General features: G+C 42.7%; 1 protein-coding gene across 1 annotated transcript in view; it reads left to right on the top strand.

Annotated features, from left to right (window-relative positions):
- The window catches only part of LOC119402322 (zinc finger protein 211-like), an 89,774-nt gene that overhangs the window by 49,129 nt on the left and 21,991 nt on the right, over positions 1-18,654 (top strand). The window contains exon 3 of the mRNA XM_049418330.1: positions 11,856-12,242. Coding sequence (XP_049274287.1) covers positions 11,963-12,242 — 280 coding nt within the window. The 5' untranslated portion in view covers positions 11,856-11,962. The remainder of the gene's footprint in view (positions 1-11,855; positions 12,243-18,654) is intronic.

Genomic DNA, 18,654 nt, shown 5'->3' on the forward strand with positions numbered 1-18,654 from the left:
GTCGTGCGTGCGGTTCGCGGTCGGACTCGCCGCGCCGGTCGTGATTACGTGTGCTTAGTTCTTTCATGCCTACAGCTGTTGGTGTTAAAAAAAATCACATACGTTGATTACATTTCTGTGGATGAGGCCGTCCTAAGCTCCGCGTTTCTATCCATCGACTTGATCGCGGCTGAGCGCGCCAATTTTCGTGCTGCTCGTAAGAATTGAACTAAAATTCTGTACCACTAAATATTTTGCCGTTTTTCCTGTTTTTCGGCTCTTACGTTTCCCGTCTCTTACGTTTATTTCCTACGGTCCTTTCAAAAACGTATCAGCGGGGTTCTACTGTATACTTATGTAACCGGTTGAAGATGCCGTATGTTGCATTTTGAAGAAAGAAGTGTCCATTGTAATGAGCGGACACACCTCTGCGTTGCCAATTCCATACTTTCCAAGTCTCCCGTATTTTCGGGAGACTCCTGGATTTTGAACGTTTCTCCCGGTTGTACGGGTCATAGGAAAATCTCCCGGAAATCCAGTTTTGCCCCGCGCGTCCAGTGCTTTGTCTGGCCACATGAGCAAAGTTGTCTGGCCACGTAGTAGAAAGGATTCTTCTTTTCTTTTAACGATGGTAGAAAGGTTCACCTCAGTTTCATTGCGCATGAAGTAGCTGTGCACTTTTGCGCCTCAGTGCTGCCAACGCAAACATGTCGTAGTGCTGCAGCCGCGTCTTGCCAACACAAGCTCGCGATGCAGGTGGCTGTTGTTTTATGTCGTGACGCGAGGTGGGACGTTTTGCGTACAGATGCGCTACACTCAATTTAAAAATTGATCCTAAATGTGTTATAGGTTATATCAGCCGTTAATATTGCGTAGATGATGCGTTTGTGTACACACAAATCGATCCCACAAGTTATCTCGCCTTCAAAATATTGTGTCACTACTGCTTTAAGTGGAGAGCCCAGCACTTAAAAGGGTAGCCGTTGCCGATGTCTGTCGAGATAGCACGTGCGCCAGCGCTCGCGACCGTCCCCGTCTCAACGGCGCCCCTTATGGTCCCTTGCCCGGCGAAATAACTGGTAAGCAAGCGACGACAGGCCTCGCACGCGGAGCGATGTTATCACATGTGCCCTTCGCGCGACGAATCTCTGATTCAACCGCGTTCGACCCTAGCGCTAGCGCGCTTTTACTCGCACGAGAAGCAGACGATGCGTAAGCGATGTTATCGGTTGGGACTCTGTACAGATCAGCGGCGACCGCGAAATCCCGCTGACAGTGTCCATATAATTGCTATCGCAGTACCCCCTCTCCCGCGGTCGGCATTAAGAGATGTTAGTGGGAGCATAAGAAAAGCTTATTATGTGTTTTTCTAATGTGTTAGCTTAGTAAACTAGAGGAAGGTCCTTTATGGGTGAAGTGGAAGGGATATTTTAAGACCTTGCCTTATGGGACCTAAGCAGCACTGAAATTTTTGAAAGACAACCAGTGTCACTCTGCTAAGCTAGAAGGCGTGGGTTCAATTGCCGGCCGCGGCAGCCACATTTCGAGAGAGGCTAAATAGAAGAACATGAGTGCACTTAAATTTAGCTGCGTGTTAAAAAAAAAACCAGGTGGTGAAATTTAATGCGGAGTCCCCTACTAAATGTGCCTCACAATCATATTGCAGATATCTAAATATTATTATTAAGAACATAAACAATGTGGATCCGCAAATGCAAGCATCTGTTTCATTATGTCACTGGGATTTTTTTCTTCTCGCTGGACTGTTTCTTTCAATATAATTTTCTAGCTCAGCAGATGCCTCCTGTCCTTTATATCATTTTGTCATTTACTTAAGGTTTTTCTCAAGCAACACATCAAAGCACTTACATAGCACTTGTTCACCAAAGATTTCTCTTATGTCTTCTTATGGAACAAAAGTATTCTTCTATTCAAACTTGCGCTGCACTATTCTATTGAGGATCAAACCGAATTAAAAGCTAAATACATTTGGAGTTCTCATTATCAGAAACTGCACCATGTTTGTGTGAATGCTTTTTCCATGTTTTGTAAGGTTGCATATCGTGGTTTTGGGACATTAAACCCTAACAATTATTATACTATTGTGTTTGCTAACGCATCTCCCATCATTTCACACGGCCTATTTTTTAATAGTAGGCTTGTGTTACCTTGAGAAGTTAAAGGGACACTAAAGAGAAACAATGAATTGGTTTAGATTGATAAAGTGTGCTCATAGAACTCTTCTGCAGTTTATTTCACCACCATAGGTTTATTATTAGCGGAGAAAACCAAGTTCAAAGTTTCATTTTTAAATTTCGCGCCGAACTTTGTAATTCGTGACGTAAAAGATTTTAAAGAGCATTTAACGTATTTTGGCGCCACTGGCGCGACGAAATTTCTACAAACTCGTTATGTCGAGTCCCCGGCCCCCTCAGAGGACAGCGTACTTCGATTTAACCGATTAGGGACTACGTAGGCCCAAGCACGCGCCCTCAACAATACGTGACGTCGCGGCAAATGGTGCGGAAATTCCAAGGTGACGTCGCCACCTGTATTTTTCTTTTTGCGCGTTTTCTCGCTTATTATGCGTCTTCTCGCAGCAAGCGTGGTGTTTTTGGTATCGTGGAAGACTACTTTACTAACGCGTGAAAAATCGTTTTGCTCTTTAGTGTCCCTTTAAAGTGCCATTTTTTGCACTCTATATGAGGTTCTAGACTCATTCGTTCCAGCTCATTCATTGACAAATATTCTGAAACACCTTTGTGGCGTTGACTGATCTATAGCTTTGGATTACACCTGTTCACTTATATGTCCTTGCGAGCTCTCCATGTTTGTGTGCTTATTTTCGGAGGAACGTATGGTGACACTGTGGTTGTATGTAAACATTTGCATAAAATTGTTTGCAGTAACAGAATGTTTCAAGGTGCAACCGTTGTGAAAAAAATGATGGCATTAGAAAAATGAGTGTTTGCGAGTTCTGAACATTTGTAGTGACCAAAAAGCTGTGGTTTTTGGCACATACTGTTTGTTCCTGTTTTGTATGTTTGGCGACGCAAATGCTGTGAAATTCCAACGGCACTTTTCATATTTACCTGCCAGCATTCATGTAGTGCATTTTTCAATTGACACAACTTGCAAGATGTGTATAGGTCATTGAAATCTTTGAATACCCTTGAATTGTAAATTTTTAGACTGGTCTCTTACTGTTTGTTTTCTGCTGTGCTTCAGTTACATTTTGTGCTCCGGTATTGCTGGCATCGTCAGGCGTGCTGTTTAGTGCACGTCAATGGGGCCTTTTAAAGCTTTTCAAGCCAATAGTTTCTATTTATGGATTGTGTTAACTGGAGGATGGACACCTAAATGCATTAAAAATTGCACCGATAGGGGCATGTAGTCCAGAGTTATTGAGCATTGAAAGATCAGTATGAAAGAGAAGAAATGAATGCCCTTAACTCGAAGATTGTGCACTCGTACGTACTCACTTCTGTTGCCCACTATGTAAAATGGCACCCTTAAAGGGACTGTCTACCGTCCTTCATCGCTTTTCCGTTTTGTACCACAATAGAGAGCGTACCGTCTGAAGTGTCCAACCTTGCACCGGTTTCTCTGAAAAGTGAGTAGAAATTTTTAAAACGGAATTTTTCGATCTGCGTTCGGTTTTCTTCCATTGGCGTGAAACATGGCCACAACACTGGTTGGTGGACCCAATGACCATTGTAGTGCTGGTAAAAATTAAAACCGAAAGCACACGTGATTTCTGTAGGATTATTTTATTTTCGCAGAACACTTTTGTAATAAATGTAACAGTCGTTTTCAGTGCGCTAGCGGTTAAATGAAGCCTTATTATATCATTACAGAACACTTGTTTTGCTGTAATCGTCTGTGCGTTTATTTTAGCACTACTGCCGCAATCCAAGCCAAGTCGATTCATCGAAAAGAGACAATAAATGCACGCCTTCACAGCACAGCACGAGCAGTGCGGAGAGCCACATGGCATAGCGCATAAATTGAAGCAGACGAAATCGAACATGGCGCCGCAAGCAGTGCTTTTTTGGATGCGTGAGAAAAAAAAAAGCAAAAAATTACTTTCCGACGGAACCGAAGGCTGCCTCAAGGGCGTAAAATACAATTTCAAGTTATACGTTTGTTTTTAAGCAAAATGTGTCTACCTGCGAGGTATTCTTGTCCTACCAGTAGATTGACCACATCACTGTTGGGTGGCGCTAGCGGTCATTCTTTCACGATTTTCATATCAAATTAAAAATATAATTCATTTTTTATGGGGTAAAAGCATGGTCGTTGCCGGCGATGTGACTAATGATCTTCTCATTTTCACCACAACCGGAAAATTTTTTCCAAGCGGTAGACAGTGCCTTTAATCGCAGAGGCTGAAACACCTGCATAGTGGAACATGGTTGCTTGTTCCGCCCATTGTGCCAATACCGTTGCCGTAGTAACAAGCACTGTGGCTCTGCAACTCAAGGAAAAGGGTGAGAGGAAAGCAATTAGCTATGGTGAGAAACATTCACCTCCCTAATTTAATTCACGAATGTAGAGTACGTATAAAATGAGGTTGTTCAGGAGGGTAGACGTGAAAGGAGAAGCTTTCGCACTGAGAGAAACCTCGTGTGCAGATTAGTTTATGCACCGAAGCTACAAGTTAAGAAAGCGCCCCTTCTCTGTCTTGTAGTTGCAGAGCTTCATCTTCTTTTTTTTTTTTTTTTGTGACCGCATGTGTATGCATCAATATAAAAAATAGAAACAAAACAAATGTCGAGCAAGGTTTTGTGGCAGCAAAGTCATTATTCGCAATTTTCATTCTTGACCAATTATGGATGTCCATGTGGTGATGTTGGATGTACCAAAAGTGCTTCTTTCGAGCAATGTAACACGCTTAGGTGGTCGGCAGCTGTATGATTTTTTGAGTGTGTAAAATATTAAATATTTTCGCAGTGATGTTTTTACCTATAGTTAAGATTGGGTGATGGAGGTGATCCCGATGATTTGGAAGATTGCGGCAACAGATTGAAAGATTGGACAGGCCCGATTGCTCCGTTCCTGGCAAACTTTCGTTTATTTACGCACACTGACACTTGCTTACAAACAAAGGCCGGCGCGGCTACTAAACAGACCTCGCACCGACAACAACTGGGCTGGATCCGCACTAGACGTTTCCTTCCAAACCCTTAAAAGTTTTCGCTCTACGTAAATCAACCCTAGCTTCTCACTGTGCTTTCTGATCCCTGGATCGGAGTCTGCGCCAAGCACGACCTCTGTCCACTCTTCCACATCTCTCCCTCGAGCACCAAGCCCCTCTCCTCTCCTATTTTCTCATTTAAATATCTCCTGTCTCGTCTGAGACCACCTTGCGGGACCAACCCCTTTCTGTGCTCCACCAATGAAGCAAGGACCTTTCACCCTCGGAGAGACTTGTCTCCGCCTCCACATTCTCACATTTGCTGCCGTTATCATGCAGGAAATCAGCGAAAGAAGCAGTCAGTTATTCTGTCAAGGTACGACTGAAATATACCGCAGTAGGACCAACATGCCTATTCTAAAGAGCCGGTCGCCTGTCTCAAGTTTTGTCTGAGACAAGGTGCCGCCGCCTGTTTACAATTACTGTAGAATTATAACACACTTCTACATCATCCTGTTGGGAGGGGCATCGCGGCAGGGGTAAGTTGTTTGTCAGTCTGCCTCTCTGTGAGACCGCTTGGCGATTCACCAGCGAAATGAGTGGTGAACAAAAGTTCGTGGGGTTCGGCAACAAAGGCACGTGCTGGGCAAAATGGCTTAATGGCCCATCTGAACCCCGGCTTTTCATAACGCCATAGCCTTTCCGTCGGGCACCATCTGCCAATCAGCCATGGTTCACCAGTGCCGGAGAATCTGCTCCCGAACATGACTCCTACGCTAAAGGCATTTCCCTATGTCATCTGCATTACTTGCAAATAAATCTCGGGCTTGAAAAGTGTTAGAGGGCCCCTTGAGAATGTACTGCTTTCTTGTGAGATCTGATATTTTGCTATGTCCCTGTTCTGTAATGTTTGTACTTCTTTTAGCTTTTAATTATGTTACCTTCCAGTACATTTTAATATAAGTGCTTGTTAGCTGCAATCAGTTGTTTAACAATGTTACCAAATAACTTGTGTAAGTGTTTTTAGTTCCCTAAATAAAATTCCATTTTGTGATCATGCATTGCTGATTCTTGATATTTAAATATGTGCAGTGATAGTGTGCCCAAACCCATTTGCATTTTATTGCATTGAATGCTCCAAGGGAAGCTGAGTGATGGCTTTAGTGCGCTCTTTTATCGTTGCCATTGAATGCTATTGTTATGAGAAACTTTAGTCAGATTGCTGAAAATAATGTGCCCTTGCGACTCCTACATTTGTCTATGGTTTGGCAGTAATGCCGATAGGGTGCGTATTGCTAAATGCAGCGGCCTTTTCACTTGATGGTGTACAGGCCATTCTGCTTTAAAGGAGTCAAAAGTATGTGTTGAATGATAACTATGGAGAAAGCTTTATCAAGGAACTTGCTTACCTATATCAAATAACACAAACGAGTTTTTCTGCTGCATGGCAAATGAACAACGAGATGTACATCGTGTTTAATTATGGGTGCTTACTTCTAAAAATGTTAATTTTATTGTGACGAAACTACTGTGGACAACTTGGGATTTATTTTCGCAACCTGAGGTTCTTGTATTGCACACAAATCTATATTCTAGATGACCATTTTTACGCCTCGTGCTTGGGTTGAACAGTTGAAATGCAGCTGTTGTGTGCATGAGAAAACATGTCACCTTAAAGGGACACCTAAGAGAAAAAAACATTTTTCGCGTATTAGTAAATTACAATTTCACAGTACTGAAAACAAAACTGTTACCACGAGAAGATGCTTGGTAGGCAAGAAAACACGCAAAAAGAAAATGTGGTTGGGGACGCCACCTTGAAATTCTTGCACCAAACGCCATGTTATCCCAGATTTTGACGGCGTCTACTATGTCATAGGTAGCTCCTAATCGGTGAAAATAAAGTAAATCGTTCTCTGAGGGGGCCAGAGACTTACCATACCAAGTTTCAGTAAATTTTCTTTGGCCAATGCTGCCAAAATACAAAAATTACACTTTGAAATTCGTGAGGAAACTTGCGGAGCTTTCGGCGCGAAATTTAAAAGTAAGACTCTGACCTTGATTTTCTCCTCTTATATAGACGTATGATGGTGAAATTAACGACATTAGAGTTCTCACAGTAAATTTATCAATCTATAAACCAATTAATTGTTTCACTTTAGTGTCCTTTTAGGCTAAGTCGCAAAGCTTCATAAGATCGCAATCACTATGGTAACCAGCAGGTGAAATGTGCTGCTAGGCTGAAAGATGCGGGTTCAATACCCAGCCATGACTGTCACATTTCGGTGGGGGTGACATGCAACAACATGCAAACACTTTGCTTTTCGTCCACGATAAAGTATTCAAGGTGGTCAAGATTAGCCTGGAAACATCATCAACCATTGTTATTTTTCTTATAGGCAATGCACTACTGCAAAGATTAAGGTGTTCAAAGGGAAAACACAAACACTCGCTCCAGGCATTTTAACTATTATGCTCACACAAGATGGATATCAGTTTGTGCTATTGTCTATTCTCACACATTCGAGTTTCAAATGTCTTTTGCTTGACACTATGCATCGAGTGAACAGTGGTGTCCTTTCCTGGTAATTGTATAATGGCGATAGTTACATACTATGGCAGATCTTCACTTCAAGTTGACTAAAGGCACTGACTGTAGCCACGTGCCTTGCAAGAAAACGTATATTATTTAGCTCCTGTCAGATCATGGTATCATCTCTTTCGCTTTACATTTTTATCACTGTATTTGATGAAGTCATTAACAACATGTCTGGTGATAAAAGGGGATTAGTGTGTTCTACTGAGCAAGTTCAATGTAAATGTACGTAAACAATGCGATTGACACACATGACCATTGATTTCATAAAGGTTTTCCTAAAGGTTGATTTTTCCTGTGTGTTCTAGGTTTTTCTGGCATGTTGTACCATGTAAATTATAAACTGCTTCCAGGAAATGATGCTATAAATTTAAATAATTATTTGGTAGAATGTTTGCTTGAAGCAGTAATTTTATTTTACTCAGTTTTGATCATTAATTGGCTGATAGCACAATGAACCACAATCAGAACACAATATAGATGCAAGACTACAGCTTGCTCAAACTTAAGTTGCGTATCAAAAGTGCATTGCATGTAGGAATGCTCTTATGGCTGATAACTGCTTCTCTTTTAGCTCATTGCTAATAATAATTTGTTGTTTTTCTCTCTTTAGGTTCAAGTTGCGAAACATTTACGGAATCTGATGCCACTGTTGGATGGCAAAGATTCTACTTGAGCTCGTGCTGCTTTCCTTAATTTCATTGTGTCATTCTCTCCGCATTCGTGCGACTGGTTCTTTCAGTGGTGTCTGCATTTTGTGGGAGGGTTGATTTGATTGAGTGGTTTTTTTATTACGCTCTTGTGTTTGTTGTTTTTCTTGGTTCTAGTAGACTCGCATGTTTGTGTAAGCAGTTTTCATGTTTATTCATTTGCTAAGGGCTTGCTCACCGTGGTTGAAATACTAACACTTGCATATGCTTTAATTACAAACATTATGTATTATTAATGCAACTAAATAAAGAAGATCTACTTAGTAGGATTCATAGATACTGGGAAGCATTTACTTTTTAAATTTTGTGTTTTATTCTTTGCGTCATGCCATGTTTTTTAGTGCCTCTATCAGACGGATCCTTTGTTTCATTCGACCTCATTGCTTACTCTGCATAAGGGGATTAAAGGCATTTTTTATTGTACTTCCTTTGTACACAGTAATGTACAGGAGTGGTCAAAAGTTCCCTGGCCGCAGAACCCTGCCGAGGAGCGGCAGCTCGCTGCTGTCGCGGCACTGTTATCGCAATCACGCCTTGGTGCACGCTGGCGTCGAGCGTGTGCTTTGGGGGGGGGGGGGGGGGTGCATCCCTCTCCCTTTCTTGCTCTCCTTGATAAGAAAGCGAGGTATAAACTTCGTGCGTCATGTTCCCTCACTGTTCGCTCTTTGAAGTTTACTATAGTGTGCAGCGTGTAGCGAGGCGGCAGCGTTCAGGAAAGTGACGCATCATGCTTGCGGCCGGATATGCTAGACACTGTATATATTACCATTGTTTTCGGCTTCCTGGAGAGCAATCTCGTGCGCTTAACTGTCCATTGGCACTGCGAGAGCTCTTTCAGGCGTCTGCGCAGGCCAGTTGGCTGCATACGAACATGGTCAGAGCACGGAAATGCATTCAGAAGAACTTGTGTTGGGGCTAGATGGAACATCTTAGTTGAATAAGCTGCTCTGCACAGTAGTAAAATTCGAAGAGCGAACATTACGCACCATGTTTATACCTCCGTTTTGTATGAAAGAGAGCAAGAAAAAGAGGGATGCACACCCCCCCTCGACGCACACGCTCGACGCCAGCGTGTGCCAAGGCGTGATTGCGATAACAGCGCCCCGATAGCAGCGAGCTGCTGCTCCTCGGTCGGATGTTGTCGCCTGGGAACTTTTCACCACCCCTGTACATATGGGAGTTCTGGTATATTCAGTTGAGCATGCTTATGTAAAGAAATGTTGAGCATATTAATGGGACATTGAAGGGAAATAATAAATTAGTTTTGACTGATTAGGTATACTGTAAGAACTGTAGTCTCGTTAACTTCACTACCATAACTTCATTAGTAGATGAGCAATAAATGTGAAAAATTTCACGTCTGAGTTTCCTGTGGAAATATCCTGTTTTAACGTCACAGATTTTCTTTGTGCGTGTTTTGTCGCTTATTAAGTGTCTTCTCATGGCAAGCATGATTTTGGTTTCATGAAAGAGTAATTTATTAATATGAGAAAAATCGTTTTTCAGTGTCCCTTTGAGATAGTGTATTGAGAAACCAGGCAAAGACATGACATGGAATATATTTATTGTAATTATGTGTAATTGTCTGTTATAAGCCACAGTGTTTTAAAAATCTGCACTCCAGATGTGAAACAGGCTCGTCTTCGTTTGGTTACTGAGGTCACAATTTAAATGTGCTATGATATTATTACTTAAGGTATGGGGTTACAATCTAGGCTCTAGAAGCCAGCGACTTTATGGCTTTTAAACTAATAAGATTTTATATTTTGCAATGCTTTCTAAGTTTTAAGAAGTGTAGATTTCGCTACATTATAAACCTTAGCAATCACATACTTGTGCGCTAGACAAATCCTAAAGCTTGATGTGGTGTCTCTATTTCTGAAAATTGCCTTCAAAACTTCATCCGTGAAGAAAAGGTTTCTTATTAGCATTATAGTATCTGTTTCTTGATTTCTCTGGCATTTCAGTATCATGGACACCACATCTGCGTTGGGATGAGGATGAAAGCAAAAATCCTTGTATACATAGATTTTGGTGTGTGATAACACAAATAGTCAAAGATAATTTTGAGGCTCCCATTACAGCATGCGTCGTAAACAAGGCATTCTTCGTTCTGGTAATAATCAGTAATGTAATTTTATCATTGTTATATTTCTTCCTTAAAAAAATGTTAAAGCTCTTTCAATGCCTGTGCAATATGAGTAAACAGCAGAGCTGGCAAGCAAGCACCACCATCTGATGAATCCAGATTGAATTCTTGTATCTGTACTCATCTTGTTCTTTCTTTCATCTTTATTTCTCTCTCTATCTTTTCCTGCATCTTCCTCTTTCTCCTTTTCCTCTTTCTTTCCTTATCTCTTTCTATATGCCCTCTCTCCTTCTTTCCCTCTTCCTAACCCTCACTTCTCTATTCCATCTCTTGCTATGCTATACTGTACAGCCGTCAGCACGGTTAACTCAAACGCTCGACCGTGTGGCCTCGACTGGCTTTGAGTGATGCCAGTGCCGCCAAACGAGGGACACTGTATCTTTGCAGCAGCTAACGATAGTTGGAGCACGAGTCTATTTTCCTGGTAAATTTTGGCTTCTCTTCTGTGTGATCGGTGGGTCGAATACCTTCATTTTTAAGGTCCGTTCTCTCTTTGTTTTGCTTGTGGCTGCGTTCTCACGGGCACCCATGAATTTCGTTGCCGTATGCTTATCTCAGCAGAGAACCATTGCGTGCGACAGGACACGCACCTTTCGAATTAGAAATAACAACTGGCACTCGAAAAAAATTATATATTGGAAAAGCAGAACATATCATGAACCTGCCTTTGCTCTGCTTTTTCCTATATATCATTTCTTTCAAGCGCCAGCTGTGATTTCAATCTCTAAAGGTGCGCGAGCTGTTGCATGTAATGGTTCATTGCCGAGATAAGCATATGGCAACGAATTTCATGGGCACGTGTGAGAATGCAGCAACAAGCTGAACGTTGTGAAAACGGACCTACCAAGTGAAGGTATTCGAGCCGTTGGTCAGGCAGAAGAGAAACCAAAATTTACCAGGGATATCGGCCCACATTCCATGTACCGTTAGCTGCTGCAAACATACCGTGTCCAACGCTCAGCGGCTCTGGTGTCAATTGAAGCTGGCCGAGGCCATGCGGCGGAGAGTTCAAGTTAGCCATGCTGACGGCTGCGCATGGTTATGCTATGGTGTACCCTCTCACCTCCTCCTTTCCCTCCTCCTCAACTTAACATTAGTCCTCACTTTTGCGTCTCTTTCCTATCACCTTGCTAAACTATAATATCCATGGCTATGCTATGCTAGAAGCTGCTTTACATGTACCCGCTATCTGTGGAGCTGGTCATGCAAACTGGCATAACGAAAAATTTGAAGCAGCTCCGCTGTTAAAAGTGATGCAAAAGTGATGTTATTTTCTTTGTGCAGCACTGGGGTGGTCCAGCCATCCAGCAAATAAGGATGGTGAGAAGTCACAGCATCGACACCGCCACCGCTGTAACTCCTGTGACTATGAGACTTTGTTCTTGTCCAATATGAAAAAGCACATCAGGGTTCATACAGGCGAGCGGCCATTTCAGTGTCACCTGTGTCCTCAGAGCTTTTCACAGAGATCCAATTTGATACGTCACCTGCGTGCCCACAGATGTGAGCGGCCACACAAGTGCCACCTGTGTTCCCAGAGCTTCTCTCGAAGGTCCACATTGAAAGATCACCTGAACACGCACATAGGCGACCAGCTGCATAAGTGCCCCTTATGTCCTAAGACGTTTGTGTTGCAAAACACTTTCTATAAGCACTTTCGCAAGCACAATTGCAAGTGAACATTTAAATGTGTGTTGCACTAACTCTTCTTTTTGTATAAAGGCACAACTGACTGGGTGTTTTATAGCACTCTGACAGTGCTCAGTTTTGTATGAAAACTTAAGGCATGACTGTATTAGTGACACTGCGGGACCGAATTCTGGCTGCGGCAGCTGCATGACATGGGGGGCTAAATAGAGCATTGTCAGCGTACTTAAATTCAGATCAGATTTAAAACATTTTCCGTGGCGAAATCTAATGCACAGTCGCCATTAGGTGGCCTCGTAATCACATCATTATTTGTGCATGTAAAACCCCAGCAGTTAAGTAAATATTGTTATGAAGAACATAAATAGTGTGGAACTGCAAATGCAGGCACATATTTCAATATGTCATTGGGATTGGTTTGTTCTTACTTGACTATTCTGTTTGAAATCATTTTCTCGTGCAGTAGGTGTTTCTTGTCCTTTTATTCCTTTTAACACGAAAGTGTTTTATGCCGGGGTCCACCACGGCTCCACTGACGTATTTCCGTCACGGATATGACATTGGAAAATATAAAGACTAACAGTTGGCAAAGAAAAAACTAGAAGAAAACGTTCAGTCGCCGGGAGTTGAACTTACGACCCCTCGCTCCGCAGCGCGCAGAGCAAAACGATTCGGCCACAGATGGCACATTCTTTGCCATGTTTGCGGCGAGCTATTTATATACACCATTTGCCGGTGTTGGTACTCAGAGATCGGTGGTACATAAGCGTGTTTTCGTTATCACTAGCGAGATGGCACAAAGGGCTTGAAGAGCGCACTTTAAACGTCGTCGCACCACTCGGATGAACGTGCGCCTCTACAGGGTGTAGTCACTCATGCGCGCACTTAACTCGTGATGGCGGTGGTGTGTCCTTCATGTGCTCTCACCACAAGTTTGCGTTGAGAGCACGGAGGTCACTTTACTCACTGCAGCAGCCTCTTTTGAGAAAGGAGCGCGCTGCTCACACAGAAATAAGTTACAACTGTGACGGTTAGTTCGTGCTCATCCTGTGTAGAAACAGGAAGACAAAGGAGAAGACGAAGAAGAATTAGAAGAAAAAGAAGACATATCATCATCATGTTATTCACGTTCTAATCGTCAAAATAAACGGTTCTAACCGTTGTGGCTCTTCGGTCTGTTCGTTCACAACATGGTGCCGTGACCACCCTCCCATCGTGGACAAGCCCGGGACGACAGAGCCCCAGTTGAAGAATACGAGGCGGCAGACGTGCCACCGGGAGCGGCAGCCGTGGAGCCGAGAGCTACCGCCAAAGGAAGAGGCCATCTTTCCAGCGTGAATGTAAGCCTGCATCTTGTTCACCATGAATCGAAACATCGTTTCGCAGAAGAGGAAAACTTTGAGGATGCAGATAACGAATCTCATCACAGAGGCGGAAAGGAAGATGAATGACGGAGAAGGCGTAGACTCTCTAAGCATAAGCCTTAGCCAAATCAAGGGCATAACGGAGAGTTTGAAAGCGGCAAATACGCAAATGGAGTCATTTATAACAGAGGAAACAGCAGCAGATGAATTCGAGAGAGTAGTGGAATATGATATGAAGATAATTACAGCAGTTTCAAGATTAGAGTCCAGCATCAAGAAGTTAAGCGTCATCGTGCATGATGGACAACCGTCCATGGAAGTAACAAGAACTGAACCGACATTGTCAGAAAATCAGATTACTGATTGTTACGTGAAACTGCCAAAACTAGACATGTTCAGGTTTGACGGCAACAAGCTGACATGGCAAAGATTTTGGACGCAGTTTGAAAGCGCGATTCATCTTCGACAGAATTTACCAGAGAGTCAAAAGTTCCATTACCTGATCTCTGTCCTTGACGGAAAGGCAGCTGCTCTTATTGAAGGACTACAATACTCCGATAAGAATTACCAGACAGCTGTTAAGCTTTTAAAAGAGGAATTTGGCAATGAAGAGCAGTTGAAAGAAACTCACATGAATGCATTGATCAAGTTAGAACCAGTCAAGAATCCGAAAGATGTCAAAGGTTTACGCGAACTTTGCCAGACAGTGAAAGTGCACACGAACGCACTGGAAGCGCTTGGAGTTGCAGTGCATTCGTACGCTCCGATGCTTATGCCGATCTTAAAGCGTTGCACACCGCAAGAATTGTTCATTGAATACCAAATTTACGAGAAGAGAAGGCAAGGTACGCAAGAGAGAATAGGAACTTCGGAAGGAGAAAGCAACAACGGTACCAGTGCAGATACACTGAAAGGGTTGATAACATTTTTGCAAGAACAAGTGAGGTGCAGAGAGTCGCTAGAAAGTTTTGAAGACGGTGAAGACAGACATCGCAGAAAATGGACTAACAGATCAAGCTTAATGAGCAAGACTTCAGCATTTCAGAGCTCCGTCACAAAACGATGTTGCTTCTGTAATCTAACCAATCACAGCACCGAAGACTGTCGGAGGTCAATAAAATACGACGACAAAAAGGAAAAGCTTCGAGAAGAAAACAGGTGCTTTAGGTGCACGAGACCGAATCACAACGCAAGAGTTTGTAAAGCCACGGTAGTTTGTAAACGTTGCAAAGCAAGACACGCAACTTCCATGTGCAGGACAAAGGGCAGTGAAGGCAGCAAGCCTAATGACAAAAGTGAGGAACGAAACGACGATATGGCTGTCAAAAAATCGTGCAACCTGCTAGCGTCTTCTAAACTGCAAGAAGAACGCCAGCGTGTTCTATTGCAGACAGCCATAGCATGGACAGAGGGTGAAAGTAAAGGAGCGTACGCAAGAATTTTATTCGACAGCGGAAGCCAAAGATCATTCATACAAACCAGTTTGTCACGAAGAATTGGTTGCAAGGTACTCCGAAGAGAAAGGCTGACAGTGGGATCATTTGGAGGAAAAGAAAATGAAAGTGTTATGAACGTTGTTGAAGTTGCACTGAAAGAAAATCCAGATGGGGAACCACTAGTAATGGAGGCTATTGAAGTAGACATGATATCAAGAACGCGACTACCTCGCCCAAACGACAATTCAAAGTCCTATATGAAGAAGATGGGAATGAAAATCGCTGATGACAACGATGAAAAAAGTGCAACGCAGGAAACAAGCTTACTCCTAGGATCTGATTTCTACTGGGAGGCGATCACAGGACGTGTGAAAAGGCTAAATCAACACACGATGCTAGTAGAAAGCATTCTGGGATGGATTGTACATGGACCATGTGGTGTAGAATCATACCTACGAGAGACAAAATCAGTCATGGTTCTTCACGCTACAGAAAGAACAGACGAGATAACAGATGCCATCCAAAAATTTTGGGAGCTCGAAAACACTGGAATAACGGAAACAAAGAACAGGATGCATAGAGTTGAGCACCTTTTTACATCATTTGAAAAAACGATTGAGAGGGATGGAGAGAGATACAAAGTAAGACTACCATGGAAAGAAACAGTAAACATGGAAGATAACAAGCAAGTAGCAATCAGAAGATTGATGCAAGTATCTCGAAGACTTCAGAAAGACTCGGCGCTAAAAGAAAAGTACAACAGTGCTATGAAAGAATACTTTACATCGGGAGTGGCAGAGCTAGCGACGTCGGATGAATCCGAGCACGCTACATACTACATGCCGCATCAAGCAGTCATTAGAGAAGATCGACTGACAACGAAAGTAAGGATAGTGTTTGACGCTTCGTCGTCAACGACACCAGGAATGTCGTTGAATGAAAACCTAGAAGCTGGAGAAAACTTGAATCCAGACATACTTGCACTGATAATGAACTTTCGCAAACATTCAGTTGCAATGACGGCAGACGTGGAAAAGGCATTCTTGCAGATCAGTATTCACGAAGAAGATAGAGACGCACTTCGTTTTTTGTGGTGGAAGAACGAACAATGCGACTTAACTAAAGAGAACATCGTTGCATGGAGGATGACTAGGGTGACATTTGGTACAACGCCAAGCAGTTTCTTACTAGCAGCCACAATACAGCATCACCTGAATAAAGAACAGCAAAACTTTCCCGAAACGGTGGAGAAACTTAGAAATTCAATTTACGTCGATGACGTCATGCTTGGAGCAGCGCACGAGAATCAAGCGAAAGGTTTATACCAGGACGCAAAGGAAATTTTTCGCCGAGCCGGAATGAACCTAAGGAAATGGACATCGAACAGTGAAGAGATGATGAAAACTTTTTCCGAGAATCAGGATGCCGTTCCTACATCATCAAGTGAAACCAACGTTCTAGGAATGACATGGAACACGGATGACGATACTTTGGGCTATCCTGTGAAAAAATGGATGACAGCAGAAGTGAGTGAAAGACTGACCAAGCGAGCAGTGCTTCAAGAAAGTGCAAAGGTATTCGATCCGTTGGGATTTCTAACACCGGTCACAGTAAAAGCAAAAATAGCTATACAAAGGCTCTGGAAGACTGGAATTTCTTGGGACGATCCTTTAACAGATCAAGAGGAGAAGATATGGAGAAAATGGTTGGAGGAAATAAAATCAATCGAAAATATAAAAGTACCACGGCAGTACGTCGCAAAGAAGAAACATCATTTGAACACTGAATTGCACATTTTTTCCGATGCAAGCCCTGCGGCGTATGGAAGTGCAGCCTACATGGTAATTTCCTACGAGAACGGAGACAAAGATACAGTACTGATTCTTGCCAAAAGTAAAGTGTCTCCAATGAAGGAAATCAGTCTAGCAAAATTAGAACTTCTTGGAGCAACACTATCTGCCAGAATGTGGAATTACATCAAAAGTAATCTGAAACAAGAAATTAACCTGGTGAAGTTTTGGACAGATGCTACAATCGTGTTAAACTGGATAAGGAAAGAAAGAAGGCGTGAAGCATTCGTTGAACACCGACTAAAAGAAATAAGAAATTTATCAGCGGAAAGTCAATGGGGATACGTGAGCAGTGATGAAAATCCGGCGGATTTTCTAACCAGAGGCGTCACTGTTGAACAACTTTCGTCAGCAGAAATTTGGTGGAAGGGACCGGAGTGGTTACAGAGCCAAGGCTCTCCAAGTTACAAAGAGCCAGGAGGTAATGAAGAAGCAAGGGAAGTTGAAATAATGGTTGAATATACGACGGAACAAGTCGCAAAACGAGGTATCGAAATTGAAAAGTTTGGCAATTACTCAAAGATGCTGAGAGTAACAGCTTGGATGTTTCGCTTTTACAGCAATGTTCAACGAGACAAAGTATACGGTCCTCTAAATGCTGAAGAGATCGAGGCCGCGGAGACCCGTATTATTTGGCAAGAACAAAATGTGGAACTTGCCAAAGAACTGAAGAAAATCGGCGCACATGAGACAATAAGGGGATGTGAGGTGTTCACAGACGAACAAGGCATACTGAGACTCAAAGGACGACTTCAAGAGACAAGTATGACATTTAACGAAAAGCATCCGATAGTACTACCTGGAAAAAATCATTTAACAAAGCTACTGATTAGACATGTGCATGGAGAGACGTTTCACGGCGGAGTGCGAGACACACTAGCCCGTTTAAGAACCAAGTTTTGGGTAATAAGAGGACGACAGGAAGTAAAAGATGTCATCAGAACATGCATTATATGCAGAAGGTATAATTCCAGACCACTGCGACAAGAGATACCTCCTCTGCCTGCCGAACGAGTAACGAGGACTGCACCTTTTGAAATAGTTGGAATAGACTTCACAGGTCCTCTGCAAGCAACTAAAACAAAGGGAGAGATAATGAAGGTTTACATAATAATCTTTACATGCGCAGTTACAAGAGCTGTGCACTTGGAAACGGCTAAAGACAATTCAGCTGAAAGTTTTATGCAAGCTTTTCGACGCTTCATTGCAAGAAGAGGGATGTGCTCAGTCATCTACAGCGACAATGCGAAGGTTTTCAAGAAAGCTAACAAAGAATTGAACCTAGTCACGACGCTACAAAGTGAGACAACGAGGAGTTTCATTGCCAATCACCTTATCAAGTGGAAATTCATTCCAGAAAATGCACCATGGTGGGGTGGCTTTTATGAACGGCTAATACGCAGCTTCAAGTCGTCTCTACGAAAAGTGATTGGTCGGCGTTTACTACATATCGATGAGATGCATACCCTAGTCTGTGAAGTTGAAGGCATCATGAACAACCGACCACTTACGTACGTTTACGAGGAACCTGACGAGCCCACTCCTTTGACACCATCAGATCTGATTGGCGGAAAGCGAAAAATTGGAGCAGACATAAATGAAGGATGGGACCACGACCTTCAACAAGTGTGGAGACTTCGCGAAGAAGTTACTAAATTATGGTGGCAACGATGGAACTCTGAGTATATGAAAGAAATAAGGAGTGCACTAATGAAACCCGCAATGAGAAATAATCATGAGAAACTTAAAAAAGGTGACATTGTTTTACTAGAAGAAAGAAATCCAA

Source organism: Rhipicephalus sanguineus, chromosome 8 (genome assembly GCF_013339695.2).
Source record: "Rhipicephalus sanguineus isolate Rsan-2018 chromosome 8, BIME_Rsan_1.4, whole genome shotgun sequence".
NCBI classification, from domain to species: Eukaryota; Metazoa; Arthropoda; class Arachnida; order Ixodida; family Ixodidae; genus Rhipicephalus; species Rhipicephalus sanguineus.